Raw genomic sequence first — 25,207 nt, 5'->3', positions numbered from 1 at the left:
GTTTCCTTGTTGTTGCATCAAAATACAGTCCACAGTTTTTACTGAAATGTGTTTATTCTATAGCAAGATAAAAGCATTTTGTTTCAGTTAAGCAAAATACAAACAACTTAATCGCTGCTATCGTAACTCATAAAAAAGTATAAAACAGCATAAAAACACAATAAGCAACGTAGCAATGAATGGTTTATGTCACCAGTGTTTACGTTAAAGCCTCATTTAGGAAAACTTTACAACACATGATATGAAAACTTACAACTTTGAAAGAAAATATTTACATTGATTATTCAGATGTAGTGTGCCTTTTAAATATTCTACCGGTATTACATCATAATAAAAACTCTTGCTTTTTCTTTTTAAATCTTAACTTTTGTAATAACTGTTTTCATTTAAGTGCATTTCCCTTTTAAAAATACAGTGTTTTTATTTTTCGAAACTTGTCACTCAAAACACGGAATATAGTATTCACATTTCTTCTCTTCTAATTGCAATGAATGGGATGGGCTAACAGTGGTCATAGATATTGTTACAACATATACTGTGGCTTGTTTGGAGAAGTCCTGGATAAAAAGTGGAAATGAGTCAATAATTGAATTTAATCACTTGCATTTTTTTTTTTCTGGAGAGATTTAGGGAAAAAAAATAAGAGCTTTGGCAAAAGTCTGTGATTTACATTATTTTTTTTTTCATGACAAAAAAAATGCCATCAACTATTTACGTCATACAAAGGTTTGTATGAAACTGGATCTTCATATTTCAGGTAGTTACAACTGTGCTTTTTATTTATTTTATTCATTTTTTTTTTAGGGCTTCGGAAGTTCAATAGCCTAGAAGTGTGGCTTACTCACTTCTGGAGAAATAAGGCCATTTTCTGTGACTCAGAGAGGCCAGTTTACAGTCATCAGTATGTCCCAGAATTCATTGAACGGTTTGATTCACATATTGTAGGTATAGCCTGAATAAATTAAAAAAGGCATCACATAAAAGAGCACAGCTTTCCTTGTTTAAAAATGAAGTAACTGATAGTCAGCTAAGAGATGGGACCCAGCTACACTGTAGTTCTTATTGCCTATCTAATAGACGCTCAAGAGGACCGTTTGATCTGTTACACATTTCTGCATAACCAGCGCCAACTTCCGCCTTTCAGCCCGTATGCCTTCCCTTCCTGGCCCTTCTCCTCGGCACGCGAATCCAACTGCCGCCTGCATCTTCAGAAAATACTGACCTGTGATAATACTTGAGTCTGTGTCTGAGACTGGATTTGCGACTGGTGCTGCTGAGAGGCCGGCTGGGGGCTCCCGATGGCAGGGATGGGGGATGTGATCTGAGAGGTGACAGGGGAGTGCTGCCGGGGAGAAGGCTGAGACTGGTGCTGCATGTGTTGCAGCTGCTGCAGCTGAATGTGCTGCTGCAGCTGCTGCTGCAGCTGCTGTTGGTTGATTTGCTGCTGGAGATGCTGCTGCTGCTGCTGCTGCAGGTGCTGTTGCATGTGGTGCTGAAAATGCTGCTGCTGCATCTGCTGCTGGATCTGCTGATGCATTTGGTGCTGCTGGAGTTGCTGCTGCTGCATCTGCTGCATCTGTTGCTGCTGTTGCTGCTGCTGTTGCTGCTGCTGCAATTGCATCTGATGCTGTTGGGTTTGCACCGAAGGGCTCACTTGGGTGGAGGCTGTTGAGCCAACCATGGTGGTCCCCATGGAGCTTATGAGCGGAGCCCCAATGTTCGAGGGCATGTTGGCCGCGATGGTGACTGATGTGACAATCTGGTTCATGGGGAGTCTCATGGTTAAGGGTTTGGGAGCGATTGACCTAGGGAGCGACTGTGGGAGAGTCTGAGGTGAGGCTGGTACCGTTCCGTGTTGTGACAGTGGAGTGTTGAGAAGGAGGGAGGATGTCAGATTGGTGGACGCCAGGGTCTGCTGAACAGAACGAATGGTCTGGGCTTCTGCTGACTCAGCGGCAGCCTGAATTTGGGGGAAGAAAATTCCAGAATGTTATGATATACAAGTATGCCGCAGTATCTACATATTTTTAAGCATTATGAATTAACTTAAAAAACAGCCACCATTATTCATGCCTCCCTATCACGGCCTTTGTCATGTGACTATTTAGCTCTTCCAGGACATAGTCAAACTCCCCAACCTCTTGAGTCAAAGCTGCCCTTGTGCCTTTGCTTTGGTCACTAGAATGGAATGAAAGAGACACTGTCCAAGATCCACACTAAGGCCCCAAGGCCTTGCACCCTTCCACTTGCTCTCTTGGAACCCACCAGCACCATGGGCAGGGCAGACACCTGACTCAATTGCTCCCTTCAAGAGCCCACTCATGCCAGTCAGTCAACGACAGGCATGCACGCGATTCCCACCACCTCCCCAGCAACCTGCAGGCTGACCCCAGACAGAAGAGCAGGGCTGGATCTGAAGAACCAGCCAGCTAACTGGCATGCTCAGAGATAAGTGCTTCTTTATAAGTCACTCTGCTTTGTAGCTGGAAGTTACACGACACTACTGTGTAACAAAAGAGGGCAGGTATATGTATTTAAGAACACTAATTCTTCAGTATTTAAGTCCATACTACCTTGCCACTGAGATACTATACATTGAAAAGTAATGAAGGGCAGACTGCCTGAGTTCAAATTCAGCTCTACTACTGAACAATTCTGTGACTTTGGGCCATTTAATTCACCCACCTATTCCTGAGTTTCCTTATCTATAACATGGAATTATAGGGCACTGATCTTGTGTAGAGGTTATGGGAATAAAATTGGCTCATGTGTTAAGCATTTAGTACAGTGCCTGGCCCTTGGGAGGCACTTGGTAATGTCACCTATTTTCATCAATTAATAACTACTACCGCCAGAGAACGACCACTACTAGAACACTTCAAAACCCTGTGTTTTCATAATTATTTATACCAGTGCTCACTTGGTCTATAAGAAAACATAATTAGATTCCTCTGAGATACTAAACTGAAGCACTTTACAACTTTAGAAACATTTTTGGTTTACTAATTGTGATTTTTTTTTTTTTTTTTTTTTTTTGGTACTGGAAATTGAACCCAAGAGAGCTTAAACACTAAGCCACATCCCCAACCCCTTTTTAATTTTCCACTTTGAGACAGGGTCTTGCTAAGTTGCATATGTCCTTGCCAAGTTGCTGAGTCTGGCTTTGAATTTGCAATCCTGTCTGGGATTACAGATGTGGGCCACCAGGCCTGGCTACCCATTATCTTTGAAGATCTCCAGAATTTATCAAAGGATAAGAGGAGAATGTTCAACCTTCATGTGACTGAACAACCTGTTGATGACTCTTGACAGATCTGTGGGCCAACATGGAAACTACCCATGCCATTCTGTGCTAAAAACATAATACTTCCACAGAAGTAAATTATTTCACAAATGCCACAGTGATTGGAATGCTTCATCTGAAAGACTGTTTTCTTTCTTCTCTTTTTCCACAAAATTAGAGGTGTCTTTTGAGAAGGAAGTAGCAGGGGGCACTTTGGAGGCACCCAGTGGCCATCTAGTATCTCCATGATTTAAAATACTTATAGGTTTTTGCAACTCCAATTATAAAACACTGCTATTGGAAGAAACCTGAGAAATCATAAGGAGTCACCCAAGGATACAAAGTCATTTCTGATGGCTTCTGATTGAACACAAAATTGCCACTGTAAAGCACCATCCCTCCAGTCTCTCCCCACTCTCTCCCTTGCAAAAGCCCAGTGTGACTGCATGCTACTGGAGGTCCCATTCTGAAAAGTCTTTGGGAAAGAAGATAGCTAAGAATACTCAAAATTGTCTTAAAAAAAAAAAAAAAAAAAAAACTCATGAAATGACCCAAAAGGTAGAGTACACACAATTTTGTACATATAAACATATATATGGATCATATATAGTCTAATATTTAAAAAACCACCAAGCTAGTAGTCTCAAGGAAGAAACCACAAGGAAAATCTCCATGGGCAACTGCATCACTACTTTTAAAAGGGGCCACCTTGATGGTAAACGGAGCTGGGGTGGGGGTGATCGTAGAGTCCCCCCTGCTTGCCCACCATGTTTACTCTCTTATGGTTTAATAGTAAGCTTCTCTTAATTTCCTTGAAGATGAAAAGTGACAGTGGGGTCATTACTGAAGGAAGGAAATCCCAGGCTCTTGCACACAGAGGTGTCCGATAAATGGGAATACGGTGTACCACCCATGGTGATCTGTAACCACGAGGCGGAGTTCTTGCTCTGGGTAATTTCACCCCTTGGATAAGCAGTCCATCTAGGACATGGAGATCCCAATTAGCTCCCCTGACATTGTGGCTCTTATATTTGAAGACTAAGATCATATGTGCCCAATTGCTTGTCTCCTTGATTCTTTCAATTATTCTACTAGGATTTGATTTTCACTCTTCACCAGCATGGAGGCAACACACTGGACGGCCTGGGATGGGTCCCCGTCTCTTTAAATTATGGGTTCCAAATCGCCCAGTTCTGCTGACGGTCTGATTATCAGCCTGTGCAATTAGAAGCTGCCTCCTATGAGATCACTGTGTTAGCAGCTATTTCACACTTTTGATTCAGGATGAAATGATTCGAGCTTATACCTCAAGAACTGTTTTAGGTCTCTGAATATAGATTTAGGATCCTCCCAAATAGCAATGTACTGAGTTAAAAAAACAAACAGAGAGTACTTTCAGGTTTATTCTTAAAAATTTGGTCCTATCAGATTTTGGGGGAAGTTATTGAAGTCCATCTGGAAATATCTCTGGATCCTGATTCTAATACAATGTAGCACTTTTAAGTTATGCCTTCTAAGTTAGTCACAGATTTGATAAGCCCAACCATGGTTGCTATCTGAGGTACTGGTTCTTGGCTTAAATCCTTGTACGGTCCATTATTCATGCTTTGATGCACAAAGATCACTTGTACCTGCTTCTGGGTAAATGAATGAATAAATGATCCACTTAAGAAGTGCATGCACACACCAATGGTCTCTTCACTGCACTCCCATCTCATTAACCACCTATACTGCAAGTGTCAACATCTGTAGCTCGCACAGTTTTCCATCAGTGTGCAAATCTGAGTACAGAATCAGTCTATCTTCCAGGCCCGAGAGAAAGATTTTGCTATTGACTCAATAAATGTTTCCTCTTTCCAGGGAAAGTGGGAAGTGTCCTGAAAGCTGTCAACAAAGGCAGGAGGACCTCTGTTGATCTGAGTCTGAGCAGCTGCCACTGGCAAATCTTCATATGCAGAAAAAAACTCAGGTAAAAAAGAGAAAAAAGGCAGCGACCCTTTCACCAGGGCCTCACGTTCCTCTGTCGTACCTGAGGCAACACTGACAATGAAATGGATCTCTGCTTCCCAGAAGAAATGTGGCAACGCAAAAACGTTAGTTCACACTGTGCTCCCCAAAGTCCATCTAAATTCTAGGTAAAGACAATGTTAATTAAATATTAAAATGATCCAAGAGTTCAGGGTTGGGGATGTAGCTCAGTGGTAGAGTATTTGTCTAACATGCACGAGGCCCTAAGTTCAATCTCCAGCACTGCAAAATAATAAATAAACCCAAAAGCAACTGAGCTCACACTCCTTTTGGATCAAGATAACAATTAACTAGAGTTGGCATTTGCCTTGGGATTGATTAATACATCAGGGTCCATTATATATTCTATGTGTAATATATACACTTTGTCTTAGTACTTAGAGCATTTATTTATTCTATATTTTAAATAATCATGAGGGTTTATTTATTTATATTATGTAGAACAGTTTGGTCAAAAATGCACCATTGACACTCATATATTGCTGGCAGGACTGCAAATTAGTGCAACCACTATGGAAAGCAGTGTAGAGATTTCTCAGAAAACTTGGTATAAAACCACCATTTGACCCGGTTATCCCAATCCTCAGTATGTTCCCAAAGTACTTAAAATCAGCATACTACAGTGATACAGCCACATCAGTGTTTAAAGTAGCTCAATTCACAATTGCTAAGGCTATAGAATCAACCTATGTGCCCTTCAACAGATGAATGGATAAAAAAAAATGTGGTACATAACACAATGGAATATTACTCAGTCATAAAGATGAATAAAATTATGGCATTTGTGGTAAATGGATGGAACTGGAGACTATCATGCTAAGTGAAATAAGCCAATTCCCCCAAAAAAACAAAGGCCAAATGTTCTCTCTGATATTTGGATGTTGACTCGCAATGGGTGGGGTAGGGATGGGGTGTGTTCACCAGATTGGGCAGGGCCGAGTGGGGGGAAGAGATGGAGAAGGGGAATGGGAACGATAGTAAAATGAATCGGACATAGCTTTCCTATGTTCATATATGAATACAGGACCAATGTAACTCCACATCATGTACGACCACAGGAATGGGAAGTTATACTCCGCGCGTGTATGACATGTCGAACTACTCTCATGTATAACTAAAAAGAACAAATAAAAACTTCTTTAAAAATGTACCATTGCCTATGAGGATAATGTAACTACTGGAGAATTTATGATACAGTGTTCAAAAATGCCTGACAAAGTCACCTCCCAGTTTTAAATCAAGGACATTAAGACAGATTCCAAACTCTGACACAAAGGAAGAGTTAAGAGGCCACTGATGATTTATCCGTAGGGTCACATACACCTGCGTAAAGATCTGCGAACCTTCTAGCAACAACTCAGCCTCAATGAAGTCCTACTGCTCACACCACTGTTCGGCTAATCTCTGATGGGAACGAGTTGGAGTGGTTCAGATACTCTCGTCAGCTCTCAGGGGAGATGCCTTTGTGATTTCCGGGCTGGAGGGCTGCTCTCCAGCCTGAACGCAGGCTTACCTTAGAAACCAGGCTGGCCCTATAAGCAGCCAGGGCCTTCAGGTATTCCTTTTTGGCAGCTTCCGTTTTCCTTTTATATACCTATTAAAAGACCACAATTAGCACCGCCTTTAGCTTATAAATTCTCAGCTATAAAATAACAGCCACACAAATTAGGTCACATAAACATCATTCACCTAAAAAGTTTGGTCTCTCCGTGCTTTGATTTTCAAACATTACACACAAGCACGCGGATATTGAAAACACACCTAACCTGCCCTCAGCACCGCAACACAATTGGGATGTTTATTCTATGAATGAGAAAAAGATCCTGGGTTGCTACAGATTCCTTCAGAGCTGAAGGCCTCACGCTAAGGCAGGAAATAACCAGCTTTGCCGCAAATGGCTTAAATTCTAGTAAATAATGAGTTTCTCTATCCGTGTCTTCTTTTCCTTGTGTGCGTTTCTAAACTGTAGCAAATCAGAGTATTAAAAACAAACAACAACTGGGCACAGTGGAAGAAGCCTGTACTCCCAGTGGCACGGGAGGCTGAGGCAGGAGGACCTCGAGTTCAAAGCCAGCCTCAGCAACTTAGTGAGGTGCTAAGGAACTCAGTGAGGCCCTGTCTCTAAATAAAATATAAAAAAGAGCTGGGGATGTGGCTCAGTAGTTAAGTGCCCCTGGGTTCGATCCCCAGCACCTCCCCGCCAAAACAAAAAAAATAATTACAGAAATAATACAAGGTGGGAGATTTCCATAGGGGGACCAATGAATGACACAATTAAATCCCAGTATATTACATATGATTTGGACTTCCTTTTCTAAAATGGTCTGATGGTTGGGTGGTAGGCCAAACTGCAACTATCTTTCTCTTCAGAGTGTAAAAGTTCAGTTTGCCAGTTCCTTAGAACTTCATTTGGGGACAGAAAATCAGTCTTCTGAACATGTGATAAAATAAGCTTATGGCAAACAAACAGGGAATTTCAATAGTTGCACCCTTCTAATGAAACAGGCACCAGAAATGAGTTCAGGATTTCTAAAACAAAACAAAACAAAATCAAAAGTTTTCCACTCTTCATTCCTGGAACGATAATTCTATTTTATCACTAACTTCGGTGGATATGTAAAAGTTAACTCCTATTAATGGCAATTGGGTTTCATGCAAGCAGCAAGGGGAGGACCAGCCCCTGAGGAAGCCATTCTTCTCTTCAATCGCGTGGAGGAGTTTTAAGGGGAAGGAGAGGGCTAGGCCCCTGAGGAAGTATCTCCCACCAGCATGGCTAATCTCTGAATACCTCTCACACTGCCTAGCTTTAAAATGAACTTGGAATAAAATTTCAAATGCCCAGTGACAATAATGAGACATGCAGAGGCAGCTTCAAAGTTTGGAAACCCACCAGGATAGCACAAGGGTTCAGAAAGATGATCAATGGGAAAGCAAGCAGGATGGACCTAATCCCTTTGTAGGGCCCTTTTTGAACAAAGGGAAAAAAAAATTCCACATTATTTAAAATGAAAAGATTATCATCAAAAGTTTATGCTTGCAGGCTACTGCCTGGATTTCTTCCAACCCTCCTGTGACCAGATTCTGAACATGCACCCTTAAACTGACCGAGAAATCAATGTAACTAGAGAGTTGCTTGGATTTATATGCATGTGTTTTAATGCCATAGCTTAGAAAGTCTTTTGTAGAAGCAATCATATTAACAGAATGGATGCACTCAGAAAAGGCATGAGGAGTATTCTGGTAACTTCTTAATACATGGCCACGCTAGATCTTTGCCTCACCTGCTTCTGCTCCTCTCCAAGACTGTCCCACATAGACGCGACGATTTTTGAGACCTCTCCGAAGGTTGCATTGGGGTTTTGACCTTTAATTGCAGCCTGTGTGTCTCTGAAAAACAGGGCATATGCTGATACTGGCTTCTGCGGCTCATTGGGATCTTTCTTTTTCTTTTTCTTTGGAGTCTTGGGCTTCTTGCCAGAATCTGGAGCCGCTCTTTTCTCTCCAATGGCCTGCAAAGCGGGAAGAAAATTCACTGCCTAGAATGTACTTGCAGAGAATACAGCGAGACTTGCTCAGATCCACAATTGTTCTTTGAAGGTTTTGTTAAAGCATCATCAACAGATGAATCGCCACCAAAAGCGGGGGAGGGGCGGATTTGCTGAGAGTTAACTGGACAGCAGAGATTAGCATTTAGAACACTGATTAATGAGACCCAGAAGTATCTTCAATACATTCACAGCATATGCTCTAAATAGCAATTATGAGTAATGAAAAAACAGAACACTGTACCGGGCAATGCTATAGATATATGCCGGTGCACACACAAGCAAAATATTTTACTTTCAGAGGTTTTAGAAGTAAAACCTAATAATATCCAAGATGTGGATCACATCCGGGTGTTTAAACAAGGTCCCTTGCCACAATTATATGCCATATGTATGATCGGACTCCATTGATTTTTCTTAAGCCTGATTTTTTTTTTTTTTTTTTTCCAGAATGTTACTTTGCTAATGAGTCTCTGGAAACTCCAAAGAGAAAGGAGCTATAATCACTACACTTGCACAATAAAGGAAAGGTCATCTTTATTTTCTAAAATAACAATAACTTTCTAAAGGACAGGATAACAAGAAATGTAAAAATGTCAGAACCACTTTAACTGGAGATAAAAAGGAAATTGATATTCTCCATAAAATTAAAAACCTGTAAAAGAACCACAGTTGATACTTACTTAACATCACCAAGACTAACAAGAAGACTAATAAGATGATATTTATTATATGTGGTAAGTAACCTGACACACAAGAAATTCACATTATGAATTCTGAAGTCAAGACCATGGAAATGAAACAGTATAGATCCTTAGATTTTCCACCACTTCCTGCCCCATTTACAGACTGCTAAGCTTCACATTCACTTCTTATCATCTAATTTTATTGATCATATGAGATCCTTATCAGAGAAGCAAAAGAAATGATTTATCAACCTTGTTTTTTTTTTTTCCTCCCCTCGATTACAGTACAATTATATTGAAAACAATTTTCAGTTAACTTCATCAAGAACCCTGAAGTGTTTGACAAATTCTGTTTTAAAAGCCAGCCTTGGGCAAGATCAGCTGAGATAGATTCAAGTTACTAACAGATTGGCTTTTAATGGCCTTGAATCCTAATTCAAATATTCCTAGAGTATTATTACTTTCTGAATGAGGGTCATTTGGAACTTAATCCAATTACCAAAATTCTTAGGGAGGAAACTGGTAAGTAGATTTTTTTTTTTTTTTTTTTTTGAGAACTCTGAACCTTCAGAGGTTTAGAAACCACTGGCTTTCTAGATTCCTGTCCTAGGAGTAAGAACACCCACCCTGGCTGACAGGTAGCTGAAATGCTTCAGAGGGTGTTACATCTTATCTCGCCTCCCCTCCAAGATGCCATTTTTTAAGAACTTACACAATTCAATAAATCTGTAGACCCCATTGTCTTTTTCCTAAAATCTCAATGAGCCTTGTTTAATTCACCTTAATGAATCTGAACTTGCAAAGGAACCCCATATCTTTCAGTTAGAGCTTGAACTGGAGCCAAGTTTTCCTTCAACGAAAACATTAATGTACGACAATGAAAATAAAATATAAATTCGCACATGTTTTTCTAATTGAGTCAAACCAACTATATTATTTTTCTGGAAGAAAATTTGATACCATTTGTGCCCAAAGTAAACACCCTGACCTGTGACAATTTATAGTGCAGTTTTGTCTTTTGTTTGTTTGTTTGTTTTTTTCTCCAAATGAAAGGAGTTCAATTGTATTCTCTGTAAAACAAGGTACAAATGTCCACAACCTTCGCTGCTTCTCTCGTAAAACTGTAACTGGCCTTAGTTATTACTACTTTTTAAGGATAAACCAGAAATGAAGACTCCCACTGTTTAAATAAACGTTCAGGATAAATTTTCCTGGAGAAACTTTTGTGCGGTTGAATTTAAAGTGTTGGGAAAGCTGAAGAAACGGCTTTACCCAAAAGAGACATAATTAACTCTCATTTTAATCCTCCTTTCTCAGCTGTTATTTAAAAGGTAATAAATCGGAGACCCAGATGCTTTCACATAAAACCAAGTCTCTCACTTAAAATGGAGAAAGACAGGAGTGATGGAGAAGGTTCTCCTTAGATGTGATGATTTCAGTTTGGTACAAAAGTCAGTCTGGGGCTGGGGAGATAGCTCAGTCGGTAGAGTGCTTGCCTTGCAAGCACGAGGCCCTGGGTTCGATCCCCAGCACCGCAGGAAAAAAAAAGTCAGTCTGATCAGTGGATATAGGTACACGGTGAAAGGACTCTACCTGGATGCATAATGGATGGCCACCACCAAGCTGTGTCCTATGTGCCTTGAGTTTCTTTATTTCTCACTTCACCATGCTGAAGTCCTTGCGAGTATTACAGACCCTGCATCTGCCCACCCTGAGCTCAATGCAGAGCTAATTTGACACCACAAGACACTTTGGTTTCTGCATACTGCTCTAACCTCCCTCCTCTTTTTTCCATCCTTCTCTTTCTCTCTCTTGCTCCCCCCTTCCCCTTATTTTTGGCTTTTTCTTCCAGTGCTGAGGATCCAACCCAGGGCCACCCATGTGCCAGGCAAGCACTGTACCACTGAGCCACCTCTCCAGCCCTCTCCATCAGTCCCGATCTTCTCTAGTTCCTTTACTTCCATTGACTAAAAATAAATAATGCTCTGAAAGTTCTGGCCTTGACTTGCTCCTTACCCTCTCTAAGAAATCCTGATTACTTCCATGTCTTCACATCTGTGGGTGGTGGTTGCCCAGTCTATAGTTCCAGCTCCAATGAAGTGAGCTCTAGACTCAAATTTAAGCACCTAACTTCAACCATTGCATGCCACACTCATCCTCCCCCTGGGGGTGGGTCTGGGGTGGGGACACTTCTCTCTCTTTCTAGGTGCATCCTATCCCTGACAGGTATTCACGTTATCTTCAGACTAAAACTCAATTGATCTCTTCTTCAAATACCAATGGATCACTGTATCTTAATGAGTCTCTGTGCTAAATGTCTCATTAATCCGGTACCTCCTGCCCAATCCGCCCTTTGATGAAAGAAAACAAACAAACAAAAATCTTCTAATTGATTTCCTTTTCTCTGGTTCCTCCCTTTGTCATGCATTCTAAATATAGCTCCAGTTGCCTTCCCAAAGCATCAGTTTGCTTAGGCCGTTCCTCTGTGCAAATAATTAATCAGCTCTCAACTACCATCAGAAGAAAGGTCACCACGTTTACGTCATTTCTTTCTTCTATTTCTCCCCTCCCCCATATCAAAGGTCATGATACTCATAAATTGACACATACTTTCCATTACTTCTCAGTGTTCTTCCATACTGGGATGCTGGCCTCTCTCTTCTGCCTCACAAACTTTTATGCATCCTCTTAGACCTCATTCAAATACAACCTCCTCAATCAAGTCTTCCTCAAATCACTCTCCCAAGCAGAATTGATTATAATCCCAGCACACCCGATACATCAATTATACCCTTAATCGCATCTGGAGTTACTTTTTAACACTGCTATTCCTGCTCAATGGGGAGTCCCTTGGGCAGTAATTCTCTTATAAATCTTTTTATCACCAGAACCAAGTAAAATGTCAAAGTACAGAGTAGGTGTACAACCCAGAATTCACAAAAAAGAGTAATTGTGAATTATTACAGTATTCTTTTCATTGAAGTTATTTGTGCTAGCCAGGTGTGGTGAGGCACATGCCTGTAATTCCAGTGACTCAGGAGGCTGAGGCAGGAGGATCACATGTTAGAGGCCAGCCTCAGCAACTTATCAAGACCCTCAGCAAATTAATGAGACCCTGTCTCGAAATAAAAAATAAAAAGGACTGGGGTTGTAGCTCAGTGGTAAAGTTCCTCTAGGTTCGATCCCCAGTACCAAAAAAAAAAAAAAGATATTCATCCAGGCATTCAAAAAAGTCATAAATGCAATCTATAGAGTTAAAAAATATATGATTCCCATGATAAAAACAAAGATGTGAACGATCAAAATTTACTAAGAGAAAGCAGATCTCCCAATTTCTAGTCTATACCCTTTCTAGTGAAAATAAATATGAGTGAAGAAAAATATTTAACCAGCATAAACTTAAATGTGACTCTAAATCCATGAGGAAACAAAGGTGAGACCAAGAATGAAATTCACAGGCAGGGGACGAGCCCCGTTCTCTGGGGCGTGACACGCTAAGGCAGCTTGAACTTACTCTGTTGGCTTCTTCGGCATCCTCCTCGTTGATGGAGCTGGAAGGAGAGGGAGTGGCCGATTTGCTGGCTGGAGGTGAAGGAGACGTGTGGGGCATGCTGGCACCTCCCAGATTCAAGCCCAGCTGGGCACTGAGCTGGGACTGGTTGATGGTGGTGAGCTGGGCAGGAGGCATGATCCCAGATCGAGCCGCATCGCTCATGTGCACGATGGACCTCATGATCAAGGAGGGATCCTGGCGGTACTGAGACACTTGTGTGTGGGTCTGATCCTGCAAAGGCAACGGCGGGAGAGACTTAGTTTTCCCAGATACCCATGAACAGACAAGGTTAGCAGCTCCTTAGATCTGACCTGTTGCAATTTTGACAGGTTGGACGATGGCAGGATGATATTCCTCATGAATTAATTCAATATAAAGACCCATGCCACGTCATCGTAAGGTCAGAAGCATAAAACCCAAATACCCAGCCCAGGCTGTTTCACTGTAGAACTGTCTTTGGATGATTTTATTTATTTATTTGTTTGTTTGTTTATTTTTTAAGGCTATTAGCTAAAGGAACAATAAAACTCCTGCTGCTCAAGGCGGAAACAATCACCAAGGAAAGGTAGAAGCAGGGACCCAGCCTTTTTGGGCTCACAACTGGTCTTCTCGCCCACAACACGGTTCTTTTTCCCTCCACCCAGCTCTGTGAGTCAAGGGGAGTCAGTCCTTCACTTTATCCTTCCAGGGACACAGTGACACACAGGGAGGACAGACTCGGGAAACACAGAGCTTTGCTTTCACAGAACACGTGCCTGCTGCAGGGCATCCTATCTGTGCGACCCCCACAGTTAACCAGAGGGGCCCTCCGATGCCGGATACATGTTCAACGGCATCTGGAAGTCATTCCCTGTCTTTCGGATCAGATACCAGCTTTTCATTTAAACCCACTTTGTTTTCTTTTGTTCGATGCACCATGATTAAATGTACTAATGGATTTTCTTTTTTCTTTCTTTCTTTCGTTCTTTCTTTTTTAATGTGGAAAGAGAAGGTGGAGATCATCAGAATTAGTTTTCTCTGAAAGTGGTTTCGGTGACTTCAAAAGTAGCCTTCTCTGTTCTGGGAGTTGTACAAAAGGTTTTATAAAGTTATTGCTGCTTCTTTTTTATTCTTGTCTTTTTTAATTCCAAAGAATCAAAAAATGAAGACATGCTTTTCGAATGACTTCAAGACTTGTCATTGAGAGTGAGTCTGTGATTTTACTGAAACCAAATTTTCTTGACTCTCAGTGACCCAGAATCTAATTTTATACACAAGCCTATGAATTCTTAACAGTCCCTCTTTTGAGTCCTTCGGAGAAGGCTTATTTTTGTTCTTTAAAGAAGCACAATAAATTGTAAAAAACTAAATTTCTTAATGTTAAATATACGAATGCTACTAAGTAAGAGACGATATCAAAGGAAACTAGTTGAATTATGGTCTACGGTACTACAAAGTGCTCTGAAGCTTTTAAAAATAATGAATTAGATTTATGCATATTGACCTAGGGCAGAGTTTCTCAGTCTCAGCTCCATTGACATTTTGGATCAGATAATTTTAATTTTTGTTGTGGGGCTTGTGCTGTGTATGGAAGATGCTTCAGCAGTACCCTCAGCCTCTACCTTCTAGATGCTCAGAGAAACCTTCCTACCCATACAGGTACAATAATAAAAGTCTCTAGACATTGCCTTCTGGGAGGTGAAAATCATTCCCAGTGAACACACCACTGACCTAGAGTGACATACAAGATATCCAAGTACAAGGACAAGTTGCAAAATAATTGTAGAACACAGTACTTTTCTGTTGTTAAACAACAACAAAGGCCGGACATGGTAGTCCACGCCTGTAATCCCAGCAACTTGGGAGGCTGAGGTAGGAGGATCCCAAGAGTAAAGCCAGCCTCTGCAACTAACTGAAGCCCTAAATAACTTAGTGAGGCACTGTCTCGAAATAAAAATAAATAAATATTTTTTTTTTTTTAAAAAGGGCTGAGGTTTAAGACCTGGTCCCCCCAAACAAACAAACGAACAAAGAAGAAAGAGGACAATGTGCAGATGGTTATATTAGGTCACATTAAAAGGGACAGTACTGGGGGAATGAAGAGGAGAGACTGGACTTTTTCCATCTACACTATTTTTGACAAGCCGTCACCAAAGTACAAAACAAACAAACAAATAAATAAATAAATAAAACATTTGAGTCAGGAAAAACTAAACAGAAGATAACCCAAGTGGTTAAAATGGTCTAGCAAACTGCTAGAGTCTAATATTAAAGGAATAAATTTTCCATCTCCTCATAATTTCTGAATTATTAAATTAGTCTGGAATCCTGAAGAAAAATGTCACACATATCCAAACAATCCCACTCTTTCCTCTTTCATTGGCAACATTCTCTTCCATTGTTCCTAAAATATGACATTTTTTGGTAGGTGACATTCTTCAGGCTTATGTCCCAAAAGTGAATCTGATATAAACACTTAGTTCTATTTTTTTTTTTTTGATTACCATTCTAACCAAAAATGTATCCATGTCTCCTCAGTGTTGAGCTGTCTGTCCACTCTTCGCTGTTCTTTTGAGGTTCCATCATTATTCAACTATGTCACTTCCACCCCTCAATGACAAGCCATTAAGTTACCTAGCTTATCCTTAAATTTACTCCCACAAACTCCTTCCTTGTAGGATGCTTTCAAAGTCTTTTCAGACTTACTGAGATCTAGTTGTTTTCAAGTATCAACAAGCACTGTCCAGAATACACTGAAATTGTTTTAATTCTGACTGTATAATAATAAATTACTTAACTAGCATGACTATGAACTATGCTAATTGGATTTATACAGCTTTTTCATTAACAGAGGAGTTACTTTGCCCTCTTGGCTCCAATGAATGTGAAAATCAACACAGAGAGATGCTTGATGGACTTACCACTACCACAGCATTTTAGACAGATCTCACAATGGAACAGAAGACCAAAAACAGGTCTTCCTTCCGGCCTGCCGGCTCTTCCTGAATTCTACCTGCCATTTACACCTGTATATGAGCAGACTGCTGGAGAGCTCCTGCTGATGCGGAGCTGTGGTCAATGTACTCATAAGGGACACTTACTAGGTGTTTGTACCGAAGCTTCTGCTAAACGTGCTGTGTACTTTCTAATTTAATCCTCTAAAAAGTCTTCTGACTTGGATACTATTACTATATCAATTCTTCCATCAGAGTGATTCCCTAGGTCACCAAGTTAGCAGTGACTCTTGCTTCTTGTCAAAACTATGCTCCAGGGGAGTTGAGATATGTCCAAGGTGGAAGGAACCTGCAGAGAAGAGAATGGATGACCCTGGAGGTCTCCACCACCATCACACCCCTTTCACAAAATCAGCCCCATTCCTATTTCTGTTCCACTGAGATTCTTCACTACATTTCACTACAGAAAGATAGGGTTCTTCTGCGAATACTGGAGGTAGGGCCAGAACTCAGAGTCATGTCGTCTTCAGATCCAAAAAGATGCCAGCCCCATCTTTATCTCCGGAATATTTTCAAGTAACCTCTGCCTCACATCATCAACGCATCAAAATGTGCTAGCATTTACCACAGCTCACAGTTATCTAGTAATAACTTCCCATGCTTGAGGATTATAGTATAAGAAGATTAATGGTCAAAGTGTCTCTTTAGAAATTCAAGCTCCTTTAGGGTCACCAATTATTAACAACTGCTTAGGGGAACTTGATTCCCCAAAGGCGCCAATCATTTTCCACACAAAAAAATGTAACCTTTAGAAGACATTTCCTTTGATCTTAGGATTCCCACTTAAAAAGAGGAAGCTGTCAGCTCAGTTCAAAAGTATTTCCTGAGCACCTACTATATGCCAGGCAGGCGAAGCCAACATATCAATACTTGTTATCTTTGAAAACAAGAAAATTATCGTGTCTTTTAAACATGATCCGAAACAAAACTTGGAATGGACCACCAGATTGAGTATAACAAAATATAGGCCAAAGTAATTTATATAGGCTCCAAGACAGCTCACGATTTTTCTCAGTAGTAATGTAGTAGTCAGGAAATATATAACCATGAATAAATTAAATAAATTTGATGTGTTTTTATAAATGATTACCTCGCACTTGCTAAAATTAGGTCTTGGAAGATTTACCAATGGTTACTTAAAAGCAAGACAACCCAGTGCATTCCAAGAGGTTGTCACTATCACAACCAGAAATAAGATCTGAATGCTGAGAGCTTTGTAACTCTTTTATTTTTTACATTATTGGGGATCAAACCCAGGGCCTCCAGCATGCTAGGCAGGTGCTCTGTCACCAAACTATATCCCCAGCCCTGCAATTTTATTTTATATGTAGTATTTGTTTGTATCCTTTCCTAAATTGTCCAGTATTTGGAAAAACTTTGTCCTCTATTTGTTGATGTTAGACAAAGAGTTCTCCATTTCAGTACTGACATTTTGGTCTGGAAAGTTCTGTTGGGGGAGGGGGTTCCTCTGCATCGTAGAATGTTTGGCATCATCTCTGGTTCTACCCTCTAGATGCCAGCAGTCCCTTTCCTATCAGGCTTTGACAACCATGCTCTCTCAAGACATTGGTAAATGTCAAAAATCTCCCTTGTTGAGAATAACTCTATTGGACAAACATCATGGAGGTCATCTACTCAGGGTAGAAGGGAGTTTGTATCCAAAGCCTGTGATTTATCCTTAAAAATGGAAAGCAGGAGCACAAACAAGATTCAGCTTGTGACATGAAGAAAAATAAATAAGCTAGGAAAAATAAAAAAAGGTACTGGGGAGCATGGTGGCGTTTGTTAGGCCAGCAAGGAAGTCCTCTTAAAAAGGGTGATACAGGCCCAGATACAGAAGGGCAAGAAGAGTCAGCCCCACCCAAGCTGGGTGGGAAGCGTGCTCCAGGCAGAGGGAACAGCACGTGCAGAGTGGGAAGCCAGCCTGGCCCACTCAAGAGGCAGAAAAGACCAGCAGAGCCGGAAGCAGGCTGGGCAAGGTAGAGAGGAAATGCAGTGGGACTGGAGAGTCGGAAGGGCCAGAGGATGCATGGTGGGGAGGGACAGGATGCGTCCTGAAGAAGGGGGCCAACAGAGATAGGGCACGAAGGGAGGCGGAAGCTAACTAGCTAGAGAAGAGGTAGAGCATCCCAAGCAGAGAGGAAGACGGGCCAAGGCCCTGGGCATGAGCAGGCATGGCACAGGCAAAGAAGTGGAGGCCAGCGTCCCAGGGCCAGGACAAGCAAGGCCCGCCACAAGGCTGGAAGGGCAATGACCATAAAGTGACAGGCTTTATGGTCCATTTTAGGAAGTCTGGACTGTATTCCCAGTGTAGAAGGAAGCCACAGAACATTGACAGGATGGCATCTCTCCAGCTAGTGGGTTTGTCCCTTCCAGTAAATGCTACCTAACTGACCACTCCTCATGGGCGACCCATTTAAATCAACTGTGGGCATTTTGAATTAGTTCAAGTAGAAATGTGCAGCCTGACTCCTCAATCTGTGTTTTGAAGGCAAACGAAGTCTTAATTTTCGCCATCACAGGGCATGTGGGGTGGGCAGGCGTGGTCCTCGCGGGCTACTCTCATTGATAGGACAACACTGCCTTCGATCTGTTGGCCTGAAGGCACACTTCATGCAGGCAGTGCCCAACAAGACCTTCTCCCCTGCGTGTGCTGCTGGGGCACGTGGGGGGCTCAGCCCAGGCCCTCGTCTCTCTCTGCCTGATGAAGGGCCTCTCCGTCTGTCCAGCGGGAAACCAGAGAGGATATTTCTGGTAGATTTTCTTAAATTGCCTGAAACGTAGTCAATTATCGATCATTAATCATTTGAGTGAACTGTTCAAATTTGGATATTTTTTAATATCTAAAAGGAAACCTTAGATTACTAACATAAATGAAAAACTAGATTCACTCGTGGCAAATGAAATGCCAAATAAATACCAAGAGAAGAAAGGAATACCGTTAAGAGTGAGCGTACCTATGGGACCTGTCTAAGGCTCTGGGCCTAACTTCTGGTTTCTCTTATTCAAGAAGACAAAAGAGAGGTGCGGCTGGGCTTGGTGGTACATCCTTGTTATCCCAGAAACAAGGGAGGCTGAGGCAGGAGGATTGCAAGTTCAAAGTCAGCCTCAACAACTTAGTGAGACCCTGTTTCAAAAATCAAAAATAAAAAGGTACCCAGGATGCGGCTCAGTGGTTAAGTGCCCCTGGGTTCAATCCCCAGCACAAAACCAACATCAACAATAAAACAAAACAAGGAAGATGTGTGAAACAGGATTTGCCCCCACTGAGTCTTTCTCCTTGACTTAATCAAGACTGAAAGAGAACCAGAAGGTGAAGGATGTGCTGACTGTATAAATCACCACGCTGTATTAGCCTGTCTGTATGTCATACAAACAAAGATATGTCTTTGGGAAGGACAGGGGAAAAGGAATGGGTACAGTTTGCTTCTGTTTCCTGACTCAAGAAAACTACTTCCTCTACCTATTTAAATCATCCTCCCTGGTTCCTTCTGGCCTGGCGCAGGGCAGTATTCACCTGTGTTCACACTGAGAACTACGTAATTACACCTCTCTAATATTGTTTTCTGGGTATTGTGGGTTTTCTTTCTTTCATTTTTTTTTTTTTGCAAAGATAAGATAATATTTGCTTTCAAATTGACGTTTTTGATTTTTTTGTTTTAAATATTATATATTCCCATTCAAATTTTAACCATTCTTGGTCACTACAATGGTGCTTCCTTCCACCTGGATTGATTTCAACATAAAAGATTTTAAAAATCCAATATGCAAATGCACTTAATATACCTTTTATCTACACTTACAGATAAATATTCTCTGTCACAATCCAATATCAGGTTTTCATCATAGAGGATAACATCCAATTAAGAAACAAATAACCCAAATATGTATGAGAGTGTGACTAAATGTATTTTTCACTGTGCTGGTTTTTTAATCAATATTTCTTGAGAAATGGAGCAATTAAACAATTATCTGTAATAAAAATTACTTGTATTAATAAATATCAGAATCACTACAAATATGAACTTCATGCCTGTAATTTTATGCCCAATTATTTAGTTACGTCCTATCACAGTGCTAAAATTTTATTTCCAAATTAACTGTATATATATTTAAGTAGCTAGTATATTGCTAACCCCAGAAGACCCTAGGACAAACACAGATAAGCCTAATGCATACTAATGGTAATTACAGACCACATACCACCAACTCAATATTCATCAAAATATCTGCGCTACAGTAGATTTTTCCTTAATAAGTACTCTCAGGGTTATAATCAAACATACCTCCAGAAGAAAGTTTCATGGAAAACAGTCTTCCAAGAGTTAATTAATAGTTTCTTAACAAAACAAAATTGTCATGAGTTTATTATCCACACTTCACGGTATTTCACTCACACATATTCCATAACTCCTTTGTTTTCCCAAGGAATCCGCTCTATGGATTTTTTTTTTTTTTTTCCTTCAGTCCTTACTGAAAATTATAAAGAGGAATTCTACCTCCACAGCTGTGGATACTGGATGTCCCCTTCCCTCCAGTTAATGTAGCAGTCAAGGCACATTCTTTCATTCATTCATGGGATGAACCAGTCAAGTACAGCTTCAGGGCCTGCTATCGGTCAGTCTAGTGGCTACTGTAGGCAAGAGAGGCCAGGTTTCTGCCCTCCTGGAACTCATACTGTGGTGAAGAGTGGGCAGGGGGTGAACAAGCAAAGGAAACCATTTCCAAGTACAGTCAGGGCCGCAGATAAAAGAAACTGGGGTAATGACATAGAGTCACCTTTGTCCCTCTAAAAACTTTCGAGCCACTGTGTCAGTTTTGTTGGGCAATCTGAATAATGTCGACAGTATTTTGACGGGTCCAAGATAATTACTTGGTTCCCATAACACTCAACTATAAAGATACATGCTACAAAGAAAATACAGAGCCATAAACCACAGCATAACTATCCAACAACGCTTTCCCTTAAATGTTATGAATCAAGCAAGCAGTCACGTATCACACTGCGTGAGAGCTAACTGGGGTTAGCAGCAATCTGGAATAGACCCCCACTTTAATAAATAGATAACCCTGAATTTAACCTTAAGGACAGCACTTAGTTGATCAGGGTCGGTGAGAATAAAGAATACTTATTTTAAGCTCTGAATGGTACAAGGCTATTTACTCTCCCAAGAAAAACAGTAGTAAAAGTGCCTACAGCTTGGGCATTTGGAGCAGAAAATCGTCAAGGTATAGTAACAGCCAAATTAAAGTCAATTTTGATAAGCACCTTTCTATATTCAGATTCTTTCTATATTCAGTTTTTGTTATTACACTGGTAATCAAGAAAACAATTTCATACATAGTATAATCAGCCTATAATGATTAAGAACAATACATAAGCTGGTATGTGCACACCTACAATCCCAACAATTGGGGAGACTGAGGCAGGAGGATCTCAAGTTCAAGGCTTCAGCAACTTAGCAAGACCCTAAGCAACTTAGCAAGACCCTGTCTCAAAATAAAAAATAAAAATGGTGGGTATGTTGCTCTGTTAAGTGTTCCTGGCTTCAATCCCTGGCACCAATATAACAACAACAAAAACCCCCAATATGTAGCACTTAGTAGGTGTTCAATAAATATTTGCTGTAGGTTAACATGGTTTCCTTTTTATTACTTAGGCTTTGTATAGTTAGGTCCTTTTCCACTTAAAGGGAATCTTTTGCTTATGTAAGTTGTGCCTCTTCTAGTGTTAACTTAGAATAAAAATACATTTTGACAATAACATCACCCCAGATAAACACAACTGAAGTAACTGTTCAATTGATTTGAGAAATTGTCACCGCCCCCCCAATGGCTAAATGGTAATCATCCTGTGGAATGTAGCTGTGCAGCCTCTATTGACAATGGCAATGAACATGTTCATAATAATAATAAGGGCTTGTTTTAATAGAACGTTCCACGCATTAAACACATTAATGACCCATGAAATAACTGTTTTATCTGTAACACATTAAGCAACATTGCTAAAAACAATGTATTAATTGAAAGTCTGCTATGTCTCTTAATGTAAGAGTTTTTCAAAAGTATGAAATGGCACGAAAGTCATTTTGTAAAGATGAAAATAATTCGACTTCAAAATTAGAGCCATGCCAACAGTTTCATGAAAAATAAAAACTTGTAAAATCAGTCTGGTGATTTATGATTTCAGAGACTTATGAATATTTTAAGAGCTTATAATTTTCTTCTCTGCATGAGGATCTTCTGTAGGACTTTTTTTCCTCTTGCCTTAACAGGTACAGATACTTCCAGACTCACCAGACTTCCTTTACTTCCATCTTTTTCAATTTTCTAATACTACTTTGGATATTATTAGGGCAGTAGAGCATTTTCTATAAACATGTGCTATCACAATTAAACCCAAAGCAATATCAAACAGAAAACGTCAGTCCTCTACACGTGAAATATAATGCATGAAAAAAAAGTGTGTGAATTATCAGTGTGTTTTATAAATTCTCTTTTGGGGGGCAATACAAAATATCAGACTAGAGACAATTATTTTACTGTCTGTTTCTTAGATATCAAAGAGAATTTTGAAATTCATCAAAGCTAACCTTCTGTTATGTACAACAGGCTAAGCTGAAAAGAATGTTAACAAGTTCAATTTTCATTCAATCAGCACTACTGCTCTCTGAAATGTTTCATTGCAGGAAAGAAATAAAAATAATCTATATGGTAATTATGAGGATGAATCCCCCAGTAACTTTCAGCTACATGAAAGGTCAGTTCTATTCAAGATATTTTATCAGTCCCTTGCACATACTCCTGTCCTGTCATTTTAAATCTGAACAGCATTTTATTTTCCCATTTACAGCTACCTGCAGAATTAAGTACTTAAGCCAAATAAGAAAAAAAAAAAAAAAAAAAAAAGGAGAAGAAGAAGAAATGTTGAATGCTGGCAAAGGCTATAATAGCATAGAGATAAATCGTTCATCTGCTCTCTCTCAAGCCTCTGGGGCTGCAGATTTTTCTTCTCCTGGTGCACTGTGGGTATTCAAAACTTGTTCAACATGATTTCATTTCATTTCAGGCACTGCCTGAGAAAACTAAATTACAGAATCAATCATACAGAAGGTCAGAGTGAGACTTCATTACAAGTATTGCATGCTTGCATGAATATCTTTCATTTATGACTGACCCAATATGTCACAATAGCTGTCTAGTAAAAATAATCCACTTTCTGAAATTGATGTACTACTGATGTCAATGCTACTCAGCGGGCTGGGCAGATTATAGAGAGGTGTTAAAAGAAAAAAAACCTTTTGGAGCGCACATTGTAGATTTTTAGAATTGACATCTTTTGTAGATTAAAATAATTTCCAGATGAGCATCTGAACTGACAATAATGCTTAAGGGTAACGAATTTTTAAGCAAAATCTACAGTTGATTTTGACTTGCCAACCACATCCTGTTTCAAAACATACGTATCCACAACAAGCAAATCAAGGTTGTTCTTTGAAGCCACAAATGCTTCGACATTCAATTTTTCAGCAATTCACTTTTGAATACCAGGGCATTATTTGCATATTTTGAAATGTGAATGCTAATCATTGGACTCTTTTTAATCCCCCTTTTTATGTTCCTGCTTTCTGTTTTTAAATATAATGGCAGAAATTTAAGGAAGATAAACGTGTTGTGCTTGTTGTCAACAATAATGCAGCTAATCAGTAATGTGACAAACTGTCACTCATTCTAAAGGCTCTAAAGAAAAGCTGGTTCAATGCAACACATAAACAAGCTGGCTTTTCTTCTTATATGATAGTCTTAATGCACCATAGTAATCCTTAACAGACAGCCATATTCATTTGGATAATAAAACTTCTTCCTTGCTTAAGGTAGGAAATATCCAACATGCGCTGGGAAGCTGAATGCATGAGGTATAAAGTATTATTTATTATTTTTTCCAGTGACCTTCCTAAGGGAAATCTCCGAGGAGGCTTCTGTGGAGTATTATGATGTAGCCAGCCAACTCGGTACCCGGAGGGAGATATAGAAGAACCTTGACATAACCTATTTTTAACCATGCCTCTGGCGATTCTGAATTCAAGTTTATAGGTGAACATGTCAGGTAGTCCATAGAACAAAGCCAACGACACATTGTATTCATCATAATTCTGTCCCAGTACATTTTATTTTTTCCAACATTTGTGATTTAAAATCCCATGACATTTCTTCAAGGTGAAATTCTACTAGAATTTTCAACAAGATTAGTTTGTTTCAAGCCAAAATAAATGGCATTCGGGTTCAGCAAAACTTCAGAAAGGCACCAATAAATGTGACGAGGTCCGTGTAAATACCATGACAACAGTCTGCACTTAGCTAAAGTACCTATACTTTTAAAAATCAATGAAATAATTCAACTGCTTTAGTGATTAGCCATACATTACAAAAGAAGCATTAAAAATTGAGTTCTCTCTCCCAATGCCAGTCCCTGAAAGCATTGTTCTTTAAGTGTATGTGAATATCATAATTATTTTATGATTCCATCTTTAGTTCTTTCCAATATAGTAAATTCAATTGACCATGAAATGAAATTTCATAGTCAAAATGCCTCCTTTACACTTTTTTATAGCAGCAATAACAGTTTTATAGCTTTAAGGCAAGGTAATTCATCAGATGTTTAATTTAAAGGCAGATTCTTATATTATTAATAAATATTTACCAATTTAATAAAGTACACATTTTAGCATACATTATATGGTCTCTTAACTATTTCTGAGACTTAAATGAGCCTGACTGAGCATCTACGAATAAATGGTGAGCCCTGGCAAACCTGGTTGGCGATGGAACACCCTTTTTATATTTTTATTATTTTCCAGGCACAATGTTACAAGCCTGACTATAGAGGAAGGGGACAGAACCCTCCATTCTAGTGTCAAAGGGACAAGAATGTAGGAAAGTCCACAGGAAACAATTATTTGTGATGTCGAGTAACGTTTATGAATACTTAATGACCATTTCCTGACTGTTCACTGCATTCTTTTCTGACTTAAAAAAAAAAAAAAAAGCAAAAATAAAAACCCTGATGTTCAGCTCCAACACAAAAGATCACAAGCAAAGAAAATTATGTTGCAGCAATC

The 25,207-nt window shown here is 39.9% G+C and overlaps 1 protein-coding gene across 2 annotated transcripts in view; it reads right to left on the bottom strand.

The window, feature by feature from the left end:
- Window positions 1-550: 550 nt before the first annotated feature.
- Window positions 551-25,207, bottom strand: part of Tox3 (TOX high mobility group box family member 3) — a 102,635-nt gene continuing 77,978 nt past the window's right edge. For both annotated transcript variants that reach the window (XM_047529601.1, XM_047529602.1), the window contains exons 4-7: window positions 13,057-13,326; window positions 8,593-8,820; window positions 6,825-6,905; window positions 551-1,960 (exon numbers count right to left, since the gene is read on the bottom strand). In XM_047529601.1, the coding sequence (XP_047385557.1) occupies window positions 1,208-1,960; window positions 6,825-6,905; window positions 8,593-8,820; window positions 13,057-13,326 (1,332 nt within the window). In that variant the 3' untranslated portion in view covers window positions 551-1,207. The remainder of the gene's footprint in view (window positions 1,961-6,824; window positions 6,906-8,592; window positions 8,821-13,056; window positions 13,327-25,207) is intronic.

The sequence above is a fragment of the Sciurus carolinensis genome, chromosome 16 (genome assembly GCF_902686445.1).
Source record: "Sciurus carolinensis chromosome 16, mSciCar1.2, whole genome shotgun sequence".
Classification (NCBI taxonomy): Eukaryota; Metazoa; Chordata; class Mammalia; order Rodentia; family Sciuridae; genus Sciurus; species Sciurus carolinensis.
The sequence above is the reverse complement of the archived record's forward strand: the minus strand, read 5'-3'. Positions and strand labels throughout refer to the sequence as shown.